The sequence below is a fragment of the Pelophylax lessonae genome (genome assembly GCF_965119305.1).
Source record: "Pelophylax lessonae genome assembly, chromosome: 4".
In the NCBI taxonomy this organism is placed as follows: Eukaryota; Metazoa; Chordata; class Amphibia; order Anura; family Ranidae; genus Pelophylax; species Pelophylax lessonae.
Window position 1 is genome coordinate 656,648,662 of NC_138771.1, and position 15,654 is coordinate 656,664,315.

Consider the following 15,654-nt stretch of genomic DNA (forward strand, 5'->3'; position numbering starts at 1 on the left):
GCACACAAGAGAGTAGTCTGGTACAGGTAGGGGTCATGGCAGGTAGCACACAAGAGAGTAGTTTGGTCCAGGTAGGGGCCATAGCAGGCAGCATACAAGAGAGTAGTCTGGTCCAGGTAGGGGTCATGGCAGGCGGCACACAAGAGAGTAGTCTGGTCCAGTTAAAGGTCTTAGCAGGCAACCGGCAAGAAAAGATTCAGGTCCAGGCAGGGGTTGTGGTAGGCAGCATAAAAACAGTGTAGTCAGGTCAATATGGGTTGACAACTGGCCAGTAAGTATTATAGCTCCTTGGCTCTCCGATAGATGGCAACAAAAAACAGCACTAGCCACTTCAAGGCTGAAGCTTAAATACCCTTCTGGTCAGAGGACATGCCCAATAACTAAAGAATATATGGAAGTAGTGGTGACCCTACTAATCCAGGAAATTCTGGCAGGGATCCTGTGAGGAATCCTGGAAATTAGAGCTGGGATCCTGCAAGGAATCCTGAAAAACTTGGCAGGGATCCTACTGGTTCTGCAACAACTGACACTTCATCCATCTCTGTCACTATACCTCCACCCTGTCCTGTTTCTTCTGTAATGACATATGCAGTGATACTCACCACTTTCCCAAGGAATATCGTACTTCCAGCAGCAAGGGTGCAGGTGACACCGATTAATTTGGCAATAAATGTGCGGAAAGTGAAAAATTCAGCAAGGACTACCCCTCTCAACGTAACCTTGATCTCTGGAATACCAGAACCTGCAAAAGTTAAATATAGACTATTAGCTTTTTTAATAAAACCTCTGGAAAAGGAGAGAAAAATAAATCCCTTTTGTTTGAAAAACCCCGCAGGAGGAGAACAGACTCCTATCCCCTTCTATATGTGTCACCCTGAGGGAGGAGGACAGACTCCTATCCCCTTCTATATGTGTCACCCTGCAGAAGGAGTACAGACTCCTATCCCCTTCTATATGTGTCACCCTGCAGGAGGAGTACAGACTCCTATCCCCTTCTATATGTGTCACCCTGCAGGAGGAGGACAGACTCCTATCCTCTTCTATATGTGTCACCATGCAGGAGGAGGACAGACTCCTATCCTCTTCTATATGTGTCACCCTGCAGGAGGAGAACAGACTCCTATCCTCTTCTATATGTGTCACCCTGCAGGAGGAGGACAGACTCCTATCCTCTTCTATATGTGTCACCCTGCAGGAGGAGGACAGACTCCTATCCTCTTCTATATGTGTCACCCTGCAGGAGGAGAACAGACTCCTATCCTCTTCTATATGTGTCACCCTGCAGGAGGAGTACAGACTCCTATCCTCTTCTATATGTGTCACCCTGCAGGAGGAATACAGACTCCTATCTCCTTCTATATGTGTCACCCTGCAGGAGGAATACAGACTCCTATCCCCTTCTATATGTGTCACCCTGCAGGAGGAGTACAGACTCCTATCCTCTTCTATATATGTCACCCTGCAGGAGGAGAACAGACTCCTATCCCCTTCTATATGTGTCACCCTGCAGGAGGAGTACAGACTCCTATCCCCTTCTATATGTGTCACCCTGCAGGAGGAGTACAGACTCCTATCCTCTTCTATATGTGTCACCATGCAGGAGGAGGACAGACTCCTATCCTCTTCTATATGTGTCACCCTGCAGGAGGAGTACAGACTCCTATCCTCTTCTATATGTGTCACCCTGCAGGAGGAGTACAGACTCCTATCCTCTTCTATATGTGTCACCCTGCAGGAGGAATACAGACTCCTATCCCCTTCTATATGTGTCACCCTGCAGGAGGAGAATTTCTACAGACTGGACACCTTACCTGCAGCTTGAGGAGAGATATATTTGGCCACTCCAGCCGATATACTCATGAGTACAACATGATAAAGGATCCAGGAGAAGTACTGCAGATATCGGTATTGGTCGAGGGCATCGTACACCCACAGGTTGACTGTGCAGGAAAAAGGTAGAATAAGACATTTAAATGTATTTAATTTAATCTATATCTTGATTTTTAATTTGTAGATATCAGTGTGGATGTTATAATCCACAATAAGAATGCAAATACTTAAATTAATGAAGGTCTGAATTAGGATTGCACCAATCCCAATACCGGTGTCGGTGCCGATACTAAGCATTTCCTCCGTGCAAATGGTCCGATACCTGAAACTGATACTTTCAGGCTCGGTTCTTTCAGCTGACAGCGGGATTCCCCCCACTGACAGCTGAAATGTAAAAAAAAAAAAAGCCGGCAATCAGCAGTTGTCAAGGAGCGGGGCCGCCGCATCCTTAACAACTAATGACTCATTCTGTGGTCACTGGGGTTCCTCTGTTAACAGCTGAAGTGTAAAAGAAGTCTCGGTAATTGGAGCTTTGAAAAAAAAAAGCAGCTGGGCAATGTTTACCAACAACATCGCTCAGTCGTGAAACATAAAGATAAAAAGAAACATGGTTTATTTTTGTATCTTTCTGTTTATTCATCTACAGATCAAAGGGATGAGCTTCGTTCTACAGATAAAGTCAGTTTAAAGCAACCTGTCAACCACCTGACAACTATTCAACCAGTTCTGGACCGGAAGGATTTGCCGCAATGACCAGGCCATTTTTTTTGCGATTCGGCACTGCGTTACTTTAACGGACAATTGCGCGGTCGTGCGACGCTTTACCCAAATAAAATTGATGTCCTTTTTTCCCCCCACAAATAGAGCTTTCCTTTGGTGGTGTTTGATCACCTGTGCAATTTTTATTTTTTTGCGCTATAGACAAAAAAAAGAGCAACATCTCTGGAAAAAAAAATATATATATTTTTCACTTTCTGCTACATAACATTCCCAAAAAAAAAAAGAATGTAAACATCTATTTTTTTCATCATTTTAGGCCAATTTGTTTTCTGCTACATATTTTTGGTAAAAAAAATCTCAATAAGTGTATTCTGATTGGTTTGCGCAAAAATTATCGCGTCTACTAACTACGGGAAAGATTTATGTCATTTTTATGTAATTGTTTTTTATCTATTAGATTTTTTTACTAGTAATGTCGGCAATCTGCGATTTTTAGTGGGACTGCGACATTGCGGCGGACAGATCGGTCCCCTGACTGACATTTGTGACACTTTTGGGGGGACCAGTGACATTTCTATAGTAATCAGTGCTAAAAATATGCATTGTCACTGTAATAATGACACTGGCAGGGAAGGGGTTAACACTGTGGGTGATCAAAGGGTTAAATGTGAGCCTAGGGGAGTGATTCTAACTGTATGGAAGAGGGGCTTTTGAAATGATCATAGAGATCTGTGATCCTATATAGAAGGATCACAGGTGCTCTGTGATCATTCCAGAGAGAACGGTCAGCTGTGTTCACAATAGCTGACCGTCCTTCTCTCTCAGCGGGGAGCGATCGCGGGTGTCAGGTAGCAATCGGAGCCGTTGGCCCCATGTATCAGAGTCCCCCCTGCGGAGCGGTGGTGGGAGCACGCTGCTGGCGGCGCACGCTCGCCCACGAGCAGCAGGCGCTACGTTGGTTCGCTCAGGAGGGGTTGTCTGCCGCAGTCGGGAAGTGGTTAATAATGAAGTTTTGCACCACAGTGAGCACGCTTAATGTGAAAATGCCAAATTATAGTACACTCAGGCCAAAGTTCATGGGGAAACATGACTGCCAATTTGTTGTTTATCGGTGTTCTCCCCTCTCTCTAGGCATATGTTCCTACCTTCCTCTACCTCAGAGCCAACATCAGAATCAAGTAATGGCTGTGAATCATCAAGGAGCAAGTGGCTGACGCTGTGTTCAAATAATTCAGCTGACTCCTCCATGCCTAATGCTGGGGCTATGGCAGGGGTAGCTGTGGACAAGGAGGCAGAATAAGCCGCTCTGGCAGCTGTGGTGGACTGCAAACTAGTGTCAGCTTGGGTTTGAGAGGATGAGGAGGAGGAGGATGGTTTAGTAAGCAATCTACCACCTCCTCTGCATGCTGGATAGCATGGGCAACATCACTAAAAAGAGACAAATGTGCCCTGCCCGAGGACTGAGCAGGTCCACCTTTGCCTGTGGACACAGACACTGCTGGCCCTTCACAGTGCCATGGCAATGTCTGCCTCTCCTTGTTGGCCTCTCAGACATGATGGGGGGGGGGGGGGGCTTATTGCATACATTTATTAGATAATAGGAAGTAGGTGATTGGATGCACTTTATTGAATGTAAATTGGTGTTTGGTGCACTATAAATCGAGGACTGAGCACTAACATAAATTGAGAAACAAAAATTAAATAAATAAATCATAAAAAAAATGGAACACCAGCATCGCAGCAAGACAAACTGTGGCTGACAATTAGTCAGAAGGCAGGGAAAAAAAGTGTGTGTATAGCACTGTAAACAGCACTAATTGTAATGTTGTTAAACACTGCACTACAATAAAACGACTCTGAAACTCTACACTGACACTACACTATACTCACACTACACTGAAACTACACTAACACACTATACTCACTACAATACAACTACTCTGACATTCTACACCCACGCTACACTGACACTACACTAACACTTCACTACCCTGACACTACACTGACGCACTACACTAAAACTACTCTGACACTCTACACCCACACTACACTAACACTACATTGACACACTGATACACTACATTGACACTACACTAACACTACTCTACACCTACACTACACTCACTACACTAACACTACCACTACCACAAAACTACTACTCTGACACTCTACACGCACACTACACTATACTCACACTACCCTGACACTACACTAACACTACATTGACACAATGACACACTACCCTGACACTACACTAACACTACATTGACACAATGACACACTACCCTGACACTACACTAACACTACATTGACACAATGACACACTACACTGACACTACACTAACACTACTCTACACTACCACTACCACAAAACTACTACTCTGACACTCTGCACCCACACTACACTAACACTACACTATACTCACACTACACTAACACTACGCTGACACACTACACCTACACTACACTCACACTCACTACTCTGACACTACACTATACTCACACAACACTAAATCTACTCTGACACTCTACACCCACACTACTCTGACACTACACTAAAACTACTCTGACACTGTACACCCACACTACACTAACACGTCCCTATACTCACACTACTCTGACACACTACACTCACACTCTACACCCACACTACACTATACTCACACTACACTCTCAATACACTGACACTACACTAACACTACCACTACAATAAAACTACTCTGACACTCTACACTCACACTACACTATACTCACACTACCCTGACACTACACTAACACTACACTGACACACTACACTCACACTACACTACACTACACTGACACTACATATACACTACACTATACTCACACTACCCTGACACTACACTAACACTAAACTGACACACTACACTAACACTACACTAAAACTACTCTGACACTCTACACCCACACTACACTGACACTACACTATACTCACACTATACTGACACTCTACACTCACACTACACTTACATTACACTAACGCTGCACTATACTCACACTACACTAACACTATACTGACACTACACTGCCACTCTACACTCAGTCACAATAACACTAACTAGCTATCACTGAGCCCTGGTTTATCTATCTTCAACAACACTCTGCAAAATGTTCCAATGGGAAGAAGCCGTTAATAGTGTGAGGTGGGACTATGAGCACTGAGACATAATTGGGCAAATTCATCATGCCTTTGTCCAATCAGGGCTCTGACAGTGCTCTGTGCTCTGATTGGGCAAAGCCGTGCATCTGACCAGTGGTCAGATGCATTGCTTCAGCCATTCAGGGCCCTAGAATGCACTGTCCAGGGCGCAGTGTATTGTGGGGTGCTCAACGGCTAGCCCCTCTCTACAAGGAATGATATTTTGCACAGTCCTGATCTGAGAGCCTCCCACTGGGTAAGGTTATTGTGTGCTAACAGATGTTTTTTGCACTGTAAAGGCTTGTTTCAAATGATGTTTAGGGTTGGAGGGGCTACAAGACCCACAGCTCCTCCAACCAGGAGGGCTGAGGGCATAACCCCAGCCTCCAGGTTTTGATTTTTTTTTTTTATAGGTGAAGTTTGTGCCCATGTGGAGTACTTACTTAGTACACCCCACTGCACTGGTGTACACTTGCCCATTCCCTCTGCTCTTGTTGCCCTATTTCCTGGTTGGATGATGACCAGCATCATCCAACATCTTTCTTTGTTACGTTACAGCCTTATTTCAAAATGGATTAAATTCATTATTTTCCTCAAAATTCTACAAAGAATAGTCCATAACGACAATGTGAAAGAAGTTTGTTTGAAATCTTTGCAAAGCAAATTTATAAAAAAAAAAAACAAAAAACATTTGTACGTAAGTATCACAGCTTTTGCCGTGATGCTCATAATTGAGCTCAGAAATGTCCTGTTTCCATTGATCGTCCTTGAGATGTTTCTACTACTTGATTGGAGTCCATCTGTGGTAAATTCAGTTGATTGGACGTGATTTGGAAAGGCACACACCTGTCTATAGATGGTCCCACAGTTAGCAGTGCATGTCAGAGCACAAACCAAGCCATGAAGTCCACGGAATTGTCTGTAGACCTCAGAGAAGGGATTTTATCAAGGAACAGATATGGGGAAGGGTGCAGAAAAATGTCTGCAGCGTTGAAGGTTCCAATGAGCACAGAAGCCTCCATCATCTATGAATGGGAAATGTTTGGATCCACCAGGACTCTTCCTAAAGCGGGGCCACCCGGCCAATCTGAGCGATCGAGGGAGAAGGGTCTTAGTCAGGGAGGTGAATAAGAACCCAATGGTGACAGAGCTCCAGCGTTTCTCTGTGGAGAGAGGAGAACCTTATAGAAAAACAACCATCTCTGCAGCACTCCACCAATCAGGGCTATATGGTAGAGTGGCCAGACGGAAGCCACTCCTCAGTAAAAGGCACATGACAGCCTGCCTGGAGTTTGCCAAAAGGCACCTGAAGGACTCTCAGACCATGAGAAACAAAATTCTCTATTCTGATGAAATAAAGATTGAACTCTTTGGGCTAAATGGCAAGCATCATGTCTGGATGAAACCAGGCATTGCTTATCACCTGGCCAATACCATCCCTACAGTGAAGCATGGTGATGGCAGCATCTTGCTGTGGGGATGTTTTTCAGTGGCAGGAACTGGGAGACCTAGTCAGGATTAAGGGAAAGATGAATGCAGCAATGTACAGAGACATCCTTGATGAATACCTACTCCAGAACGCTCTGGACCTGGTTCATCTTCCAACAGGGCAACAACCCTAAGCACACAACCAAGATAACAAAGGAGTGGCTATAGGACAACTCTGTGAATGTCCTTGAGTGTCCCAGCCAGAGCCCAGACTTGAACCCAATGAATATCTCTGGAGAGATCTGAAAATGGCTGTGCACCGACCCTCCCCATCCAACCTGATGGAGCTGGAGAGGTCCTGCAAGGAAGAATGGGAGAAACTGCCCAAAAATAGGTGTGCCGAGCTTGTAGCATCATACTCAAAAAGACTGGAGGCTGTAATTGGTGCCAAAGGAGCTTCACCAAAGTATTGAACAAAGGCTGTGAATATGTACATGGGATTTTTTCCCGTTTTTATCTTTTATAAATATGAAAATATTTCAAACAAACTTCTTTCTTGTTGTCATAATGGGGTATTGTTTGTAGAATTTTGAGGAAAATAATTAATTGAATACATTTTAAAATAAAGCTGTAACATAACAAATTTTGGAAAAAGTACAGCGATGTGAAAACTTTCTGGATGCATAAAAAGAAAGAAAAAAAAAAAATACTGAAAATTTTGAAAAAAAACAAAGTTTTTCTTAGTTTCTTATAAAAATTTTGAAAACAAATAATGTTTCCTGACAGACTCCATGGCAGCACACGTATGGGTAGGCTCCGCCTCCTCTCCTACCCTATAGGACCCCACTCCCATAAATCTTTGCTCCATACCAGGAGCCGTGTTCCTTTTTCGTCCTCCTCCTGCGAGAAGGAAGTCTTACCTTATAGGACGTCTATCGGTTTCAGGCGAGCTGGTGGCGTGTGGACATTGTTGATGTCAGATGCCTCCTGTTTTATGTCCAGCAATCTCGATATTTATCGGGTGGACCCGGGCAATATTATTTTAAAATGCTGAAGAGGCCGTAAATCCTGAATGAGAGGTGGGCTGCATTGATGGCCAATACGTCCTTGCTATTGAGCGGATAGGCCCTGGTGCCCTGTCACACACGCATGAATTCATCCAGGCCTGAGACTGTTCGTTTATCGTCATGGTGGTAAAGTATAAAACTTTCTTTTGGTTTCATTGTATTTCCTGTTTGTGCGGTGGAGCGCTCCTGCGTTCCAGATCGTCGCTTAGGCTCCTCCCCCTGCCTCGCTGGACCTTCAATTGGTTGTCCAGGATGAGGCTTGGCCCTGGTATCGTCTGCGCATGCGCGCGCATCGCTCCCGATCTCCTATGACGATATTGCGTCGTTTGGGGCGTGGCTTTGCGGCGCCCGGGAGATTTAAGCAGCTGTCATTCCTGTTTACAATGGGATGTCTGCGGGCGTTGCGGTGGCTTCCCCGTGCTGTTTCTCTGCTCTTCAGCGGTGAGTCATGCTTTGATCCAGGTGCCATTTGGGGTAAAAGGGTTGGTGTGGAGACGAAAGTCAGTACATGTATGCTTACTTTCTTCCTGTGCAGGCTTTTGCTTCTATCTGCAAATGGATGCTTCACCACCCCCCGGTGGCCAGTCCCTGCGCAACAGGTGAGCTAGTTTTTCTTAACCCTTACCTGCTTGCGTTGGCTGGTGGAATGGAGCCTAAGTGTGTTTTTCTTTCCCTATTTAGCCCTTTTAGGTCTGACCAACGCCCTATTTCTGGATCAAAGGATCGTTCTCCTTCAGCCCATCGGCATTCTTCATCAAAGTCTGGTCATAGGTCTAGCTCCAGGTCTAAACGACATGAGCACACTTCCAGTTCAGTCGCTCCGCGGCAATCCCGCCATTCTGACCGAAGTTCAGGGAAATCATGCTGGGGCTGTCGAGCCCATATCCCTGAGGATAGATCCCTATGTGATACCTGTTATTCCAGGGTTTTGAGGGAAAAGCAAGACACTGCACAACCAGTGGAGGCTATGGTCAGGCGGATTGTAAAAGAATCCCTTAGAGATTGGGATTCGAGCAGGCTTTCGGGTCACTCTTCAGAGGCTCCTGGTTTCCTCCTAAGGGATGAAGTGGAGCCAGGTACCTCACAACCAAGTCGTCTGTCAGAAGATTCTACAGACAGTGAAGATGATTTGGCAGACCAGAATGTAGGTTTTGAACTTGCTATGGTCCCACCGCTAGTTAAGGCGGTTAAGGAGGCATTAAAATGGGAAGATCCAGCTGAGTCCCCAGCTAAACAGAAGAAATACTTCAAACACCTCAAAAAAGAGCGTTCCCATTTTCCCCTCCTAGGGGAATTGGGAGAAATTATTACAGACGAGTGGCAGGGAGTTGAAAAGAGAAACTCTTTGTCATCTAAGGTCTCCAGAATGTATCCCTTTAAGGATGATAAGGTGAAACATCTAGACTCCGCTCCCACGGTGGATGCGGCCTTGATGAGGTTGGTGAAACACGTAACCTTACCATTGGAAGACTCAGTCTCATTCAAAGACGCTCTTGACAGGCGGATTGACACAGATCTTAAGAAGATTTATCTCTCCGCAGGTATGGCGTGTAAGCCGGCTCTGGCTTTGGCAGCCACATCCAAGGCAATGGAAGTCTGGGTAGACAGCGTGGAGGCTACTCTTCAGACTGTCTCCGAAGAGGTGGCCAGGAGTTCAGCCATTCAGGAGTTGAGACTGGCAACGGCTTTCTTGGGTGAGGCATCCATTGATATAATCCGCTTGGCGGCGCGGGTCATGCTGTCCTCTGTCACGGCCAAACGCGCCTTGTGGTTGCGCCCCTGGTTGGCCGACCCTGCCTCTAAGCAGGCCTGGTGCAAAATTCCCTTTGAGGGTTCCTCCCTCTTTGGTAATAAACTGGACAGTGCTATTACCCGTGCCACTGGTGGTAAATCTGGTTTCCTTCCCCAGGATCGCCGGTTGATAGATCAGAGAAGACCTCAAAGCAGACAAAATCCTGATCGTGCCAGAGAGGCCCGTTTTTACAGGCCCGGTCGTGAGTTCAGGAAGAACTGGAAGCGCCCTCAGTCTACAGGGCAGAAGTTCTCCAAAGGAAAATCTTCAGCAAGCCGAGAGGCGACGAAGTCTTTTTGACATCGAACCTGTCCAGACGGTGCGGGTAGGCGCACGCTTGCTTCAGTTTGCGCACGTCTGGGCAGCCTCGATCGAAGATCAATGGGCCGTCAGAACCGTATCACACGGACATGTGTGGATTTTCGACAGAAGCCCCATTCTTCGCTTCATTCCTACGGCCTTACCCCGTTCAGAAGAGAAGAAGTCAACTCTTCTTACATATGTAGAATCCCTGGTTGCCCAGGGTGCAGCAGTGCCTGTCCCAACCGAGGAACGGTTCCAAGGCATCTACTCTCCGCTCTTCATGGTCTTGAAGAAAAGCGGCTCTTGGAGGCCGGTTATAGACCTAACACACCTAAACACCTTCATCAAGAAAGAGAGGTTCAGGATGGAAACACTTTTTACAATTCGGCAAGTGGTACAGCCAGAGGATTGGATGATATCCATAGACTTGAAAGATGCCTACTTTCACGTCCCAGTCGCAGCAGAAATGCAAAAATTTCTCCGATTCGCAGTGGGTCAGGTGCATCTTCAATTTACCTGTCTCCCTTTCGGGCTTACCACATCACCTCGAATCTTTTCCAAAATCTTACTGGCTGTAGTAGCCCTGATCAGAGCAAAAGGGATTCGTCTTTACCATTACTTGGACGACTTGCTCCTTCTGTCAGAACATCAGGATCAAATTCTGCTTCACAGATCTCAAGTAATTTCCACCCTTCAAGAGTTCGGGTGGCTCCTGAATTTGGAAAAAAGTCATCTGGAACCCACGAAGTCGTTGGTCTTCCTAGGGGCCCTCTTCAACACTTCCAGAGGCACTATCTCCCTTCCATTAGAGAAGATTCCGACAATTCGCAACAGGATTCGTCCGGCATTATCAGCCTCTCATCTCCGGGCATCCCAGTGCATGAAGATAATTGGGACCATGGTTTCCACGGCTCCCATGGTGAAGTGGGCACAGTGGAAGATGAGGCCCTTTCAGATGGGATTCCTCCAACAATGGAATTTCGAGAATCCAGAAGTCCTCATTCGGATAACTACGTCCATGAAGGACAGCCTAACCTGGTGGCTTCAGCGAAAGAATCTTTTAAACTGCCATTCAATCGTTCCAGCGTCCTGGTTGGTCATGACCTCGGACGCCAGCAGGACGGGATGGGGAGCGCATTGCCTGTCGGAGGTGGCCCAGGGCAGATGGGACTTCCCTACATACGGGGTGGTCTCGAATGTGCTGGAGCTTCGGGCAGCGTTCTGTGCTCTCCAGGCCTTTCAGCATCTGGCGACCGATGCCTCGGTCCTCCTAAGACTGGACAATACGACAGCCGTCGCCTACATCAAGAGACAAGGGGGCACCCGCAGTCCTTCTCTTCTGAAAGAAGTGAAACCTATTATGGATTGGGCTCAAAGACATCTGTCCAACTTGTCAGCCGCCTATCTTCCGGGTGCCCAGAACGTCCAGGCAGACTTCCTCTCGAGGTCTGCTCTGGACAACAACGAGTGGTCACTCCATCCAGAGACCTTCATATGGGTCATGTCTCTAGGTTACCATCCAGAGGTAGATCTGTTCGCATCTCCAAGCAATGCCAAACTGGAGAGATTCTACACGAGGTGGCGTTATCCCCAGGCCTACGGGGTAGACGCCCTGACGGATCATTGGAATTTTCAAACGGCCTATGCGTTTCCTCCAGTGCCAGTCATCTTCAAGTTTCTTCACAGACTCAGGACAGAGAGAGTGCAGATCATAGCGATTCTTCCCTTCTGGCCAAAGAGACCGTGGTTTCCTCTGTTGCTCCAGCTGAGCTGTCGGGACCCGATACCTCTGCCAGTCAGGCCGGACCTTCTGTCCCAAGGGCCTATTCTTCACCCCTGCCCAGCACAGCTTCATCTCATGGCATGGCTGTTGAGAGGGAAAGATTGAAAGCGCTCGGTTGTCCAAACGAGGCAATCGCTACAATGATGAGTGCCAGAAGACCCGGCACGAACAAGGTCTATGAAAAAATCTGGTCCAAGTTTAAGGATTATGTGGATAGCAGATCTAGCTCTGTCTCTGACCCAGGAATCCAGGATATTTTGGGCTTCCTCCAGTCCGGTCTGGACCTGTCATTGGCAGTAAGCTCCCTTCGGGTCCAAATTTCAGCCATTTCGGCCTTCACTGGGACTGCATGGGCGAAACACTCCCTGGTTCGCCAGTTCTTCAGAGGCGCTACTAGGTTAAGACCTCCTAGAAAGCCCAGGTTCCCTAAGTGGGATCTTCCTACGGTCTTGGAGTTTCTTTCCTCACTCACCTTGAATCAGAAGGATCCATTCTTCCTTAAAAACATCTCCATGAAAACAGCCTTTCTGGTGGCTATTACTTCGGCCAAACGGGTTTCTGAACTCGGTGCCTTGGGTTACAAGGAACCATTCCTTACGTTTTTCCCTGATCGGGTAGTATTGGTTCCGATGCTTGGCTCCAATCCGAAAGTAATGTCGGTATTCCATGTCAACCAGGAAATTGTCCTACCCACGTTCAAATCTCAAGATGAAAATTCTGTCCATCCTTTGGACGTGGGGGAAACTCTTCGGCTATATCTGGAGACTACAGCTCCTTTCCGCCAGTCAGACCATCTTTTTGTCCTCATCTGTGGAAAAAACAAGGGCAAACAAGCTTCCTCAAGATCTATAGCAAGTTGGATAGTTCAGACCATCCAGTGGGCATATAAAGCCAAGGGACTGGCTCCTCCAGAGGTGGTGACAGCTCATTCCACTAGAGGGATCTCTACGTCGTGGGCAGCTTCTCTTCATGTAGCTCCTGACGTGATTTGCAGAGCGGCTTCTTGGTCATCAATTCATACCTTTATGTCGCATTACTGTGTTGAACCGGCTTCTTTATCTTCGGTCAACTTTGGTTTAAAAGTCTTGTCTGTTGACGGTGCAAATTAAACCTTTTTCTGTTAAACCAGCAGTTACCCGCCCGGGTGTGTATGGCTAGTTATTTCCCATACGTGTGCTGCCATGGAGTCTGTCAGGAAAACGGAAAATTTATATCAATACTTACCGTAATTTTCCTTTCCTGATGGACTCCATGGCAGCAGGAGTCCCCTCCCATCTGCTGGAGTAGTTCTAGTTATGGAACACGGCTCCTGGTATGGAGCAAAGATTTATGGGAGTGGGGTCCTATAGGGTAGGAGAGGAGGCGGAGCCTACCCATACGTGTGCTGCCATGGAGTCCATCAGGAAAGGAAAATTACGGTAAGTATTGATATAAATTTTCCGTTTTCTTCATAAATTTGGGCCAAAATATATTCTGCATTTCTTTGGTGAAAATAACCCAAATCAGTGTATATGATTTAGTCTGTAGGAGAGTTTTAGAGTCCACAAACTGTAGAATTTACAGTATATCTGAAAATTGCTGAATTTTGATGTACCGATCGCTATCTCATTTCTGATGGCCCTAAAATGCCAGGACAGTACAAATTCCCCGAAATGACCCCTATTTTGGAAAGTACACCGCCCAAGGTGTTTAGTAAGAGACATTGAAAGTCTTTTTAAAGTTGCCATTTTTTTGAAAAATGAATAAAAATTTTTTTTTACATTTTCTTTCACTCATTTTTTTTGGAACATACTGTCACTAGTGCAGTACAACGTCATCATATGACTAGTGTGGCGGTTTAGGGAAACTGACTGGTAACAGTATGTAAAAAACAAAAAATTCTATTTTTTTACCTTTTTTGTTTTTTTACATCCTGCCATCAGAGTAGTTCAGTTTCACCATAGTGACATTGTACTAATCTGAGAGGGAGATCAGGGACATTTTTTTTTTATACTATTATTGCTTATAACAGTGATGATCATTGTTATAAGCAAAGTTTAGCAGTCATGAATGTCTTTCATTCATGACAGCTTGAGTACTGTTGTGATTGGCTACTCTATCTAGTGATTGGCTACAGCTAATCACAGGGTACAGGGTGCTGTGATTGGCCGAGGTACCAGGCGATAGCTGTTGGCCAATCACAGCATCACAATACTAAGCAAAACAGTCATGAATGGAAGCCATTCATGACTGTTTTGTTGACATGCTAATTAGGGATCGACCAATTATCGGCAAAGCCGATATATCGAGGGCCGATATGCACTTTCCCCAATATATTGGAATCGGGCCCCGGAGGTTACCGATATTGCCGATATTTCATTAAGCGCTTGTACCCGAATGATGCCTGCAGCTAGAGGCATCTCCCTGGTACCGGTGTCCATAGCCGACAGTCGGCTGTCTTGTAATGACAACCGATGTGGCTTAGAAGCCACTCGGCTGTCATTACAAGGAGCGGGAGGGGACGTCCGCCCCTCCCGCCGCCTTCCGCGGCTCGCCCGGGTCTCTCGTCCCACCGGGAGACCCGGGCAACCATCCTGCACGGCCGCCGAAGACCCGATCAAAGCCGCATTCGGCTCTGATCGGGTCTCCATGCAAAAACCCGGAAGTGAGGTCATGACATCACTTCCGGGTACTCTGCGCCAGATTAAAAAAAATGACAACATTCAAAACAGCCAAACTTGGCGTTTTGAATGGTTTTAAGTGCACAGGAGGGGTTTGGGGTCTTTTAGACCTCCAGATCCCTCCACAAGAGTACCTGATAAGTAAAAAATAAAAATGTACGAATATATCGGCCCATATACCGATATGCGATGATCAAAATATCGGTATCGGCAATGAAAAACGATATCGATCAATCACTAATGCTAATCATGTGATCGCTATACCCCATACCTCCCATGTTTCTGAGATGGAAATCAGGGACACCTATTAGCAAAAGCATGTAGGTATAGGACACACCCCCTGCCACCCCCCCCCCCATTTAAAGGAGAATTGTAAAATAATTAGTTAAACCCACAAGTTCTTTTTTTTTACCACTACTATTCCATTATACTGGCTTTTGGAATTTACAAATGCAGCAATTCAGAAATTGGATGAAAGGTTTAGCACTTTTTGATAAATCGTGCATTTTATATACAACTATATGGATCAGACCAAAATGAGGAGGAAAGAGGGACAGAGGGACCTTGTTTCCGAATAAGGGACAGTCCCTCAAAATCAGAGACAGTTGGGAGCTGTGCTATAACCAATCATAGCGATCACGTCATACCTTGCCAGGTACCGATTACCGTGATCTGCTGCGTCCAACGGACACAGCAGTCATGGAATCCCACCGATGCGTGCCCCAAGGGGCGTGCCAGTGCGCATGCTCCCCAGAACAAACCAGTACATCGCGGTACCTGCAGCTTCTGCCCACTTGCAGTACATTTACCGTGCGTGGGTCTGCAAGCCGTTAAATTTCACTTTGCCACTTGGGCTGGAAATGTGAGCAGGTAAGTCCAGGGCCATCTATCAGAATCATGCCTCTTCATTG

The 15,654-nt window shown here is 46.2% G+C and overlaps 1 protein-coding gene across 1 annotated transcript in view; it reads right to left on the reverse strand.

Moving 5' to 3' along the window:
• Positions 1 to 15,654, reverse strand: part of LOC309552156 (chloride channel protein ClC-Kb-like) — a 107,996-nt gene that overhangs the window by 80,240 nt on the left and 12,102 nt on the right. Inside the window, exons 3-4 of the mRNA XM_082252969.1 lie at positions 1,812 to 1,940; positions 603 to 742 (exon numbers count right to left, since the gene is read on the reverse strand). Of these exons, the coding sequence (XP_082109095.1) occupies positions 603 to 742; positions 1,812 to 1,940 (269 nt within the window). The remainder of the gene's footprint in view (positions 1 to 602; positions 743 to 1,811; positions 1,941 to 15,654) is intronic.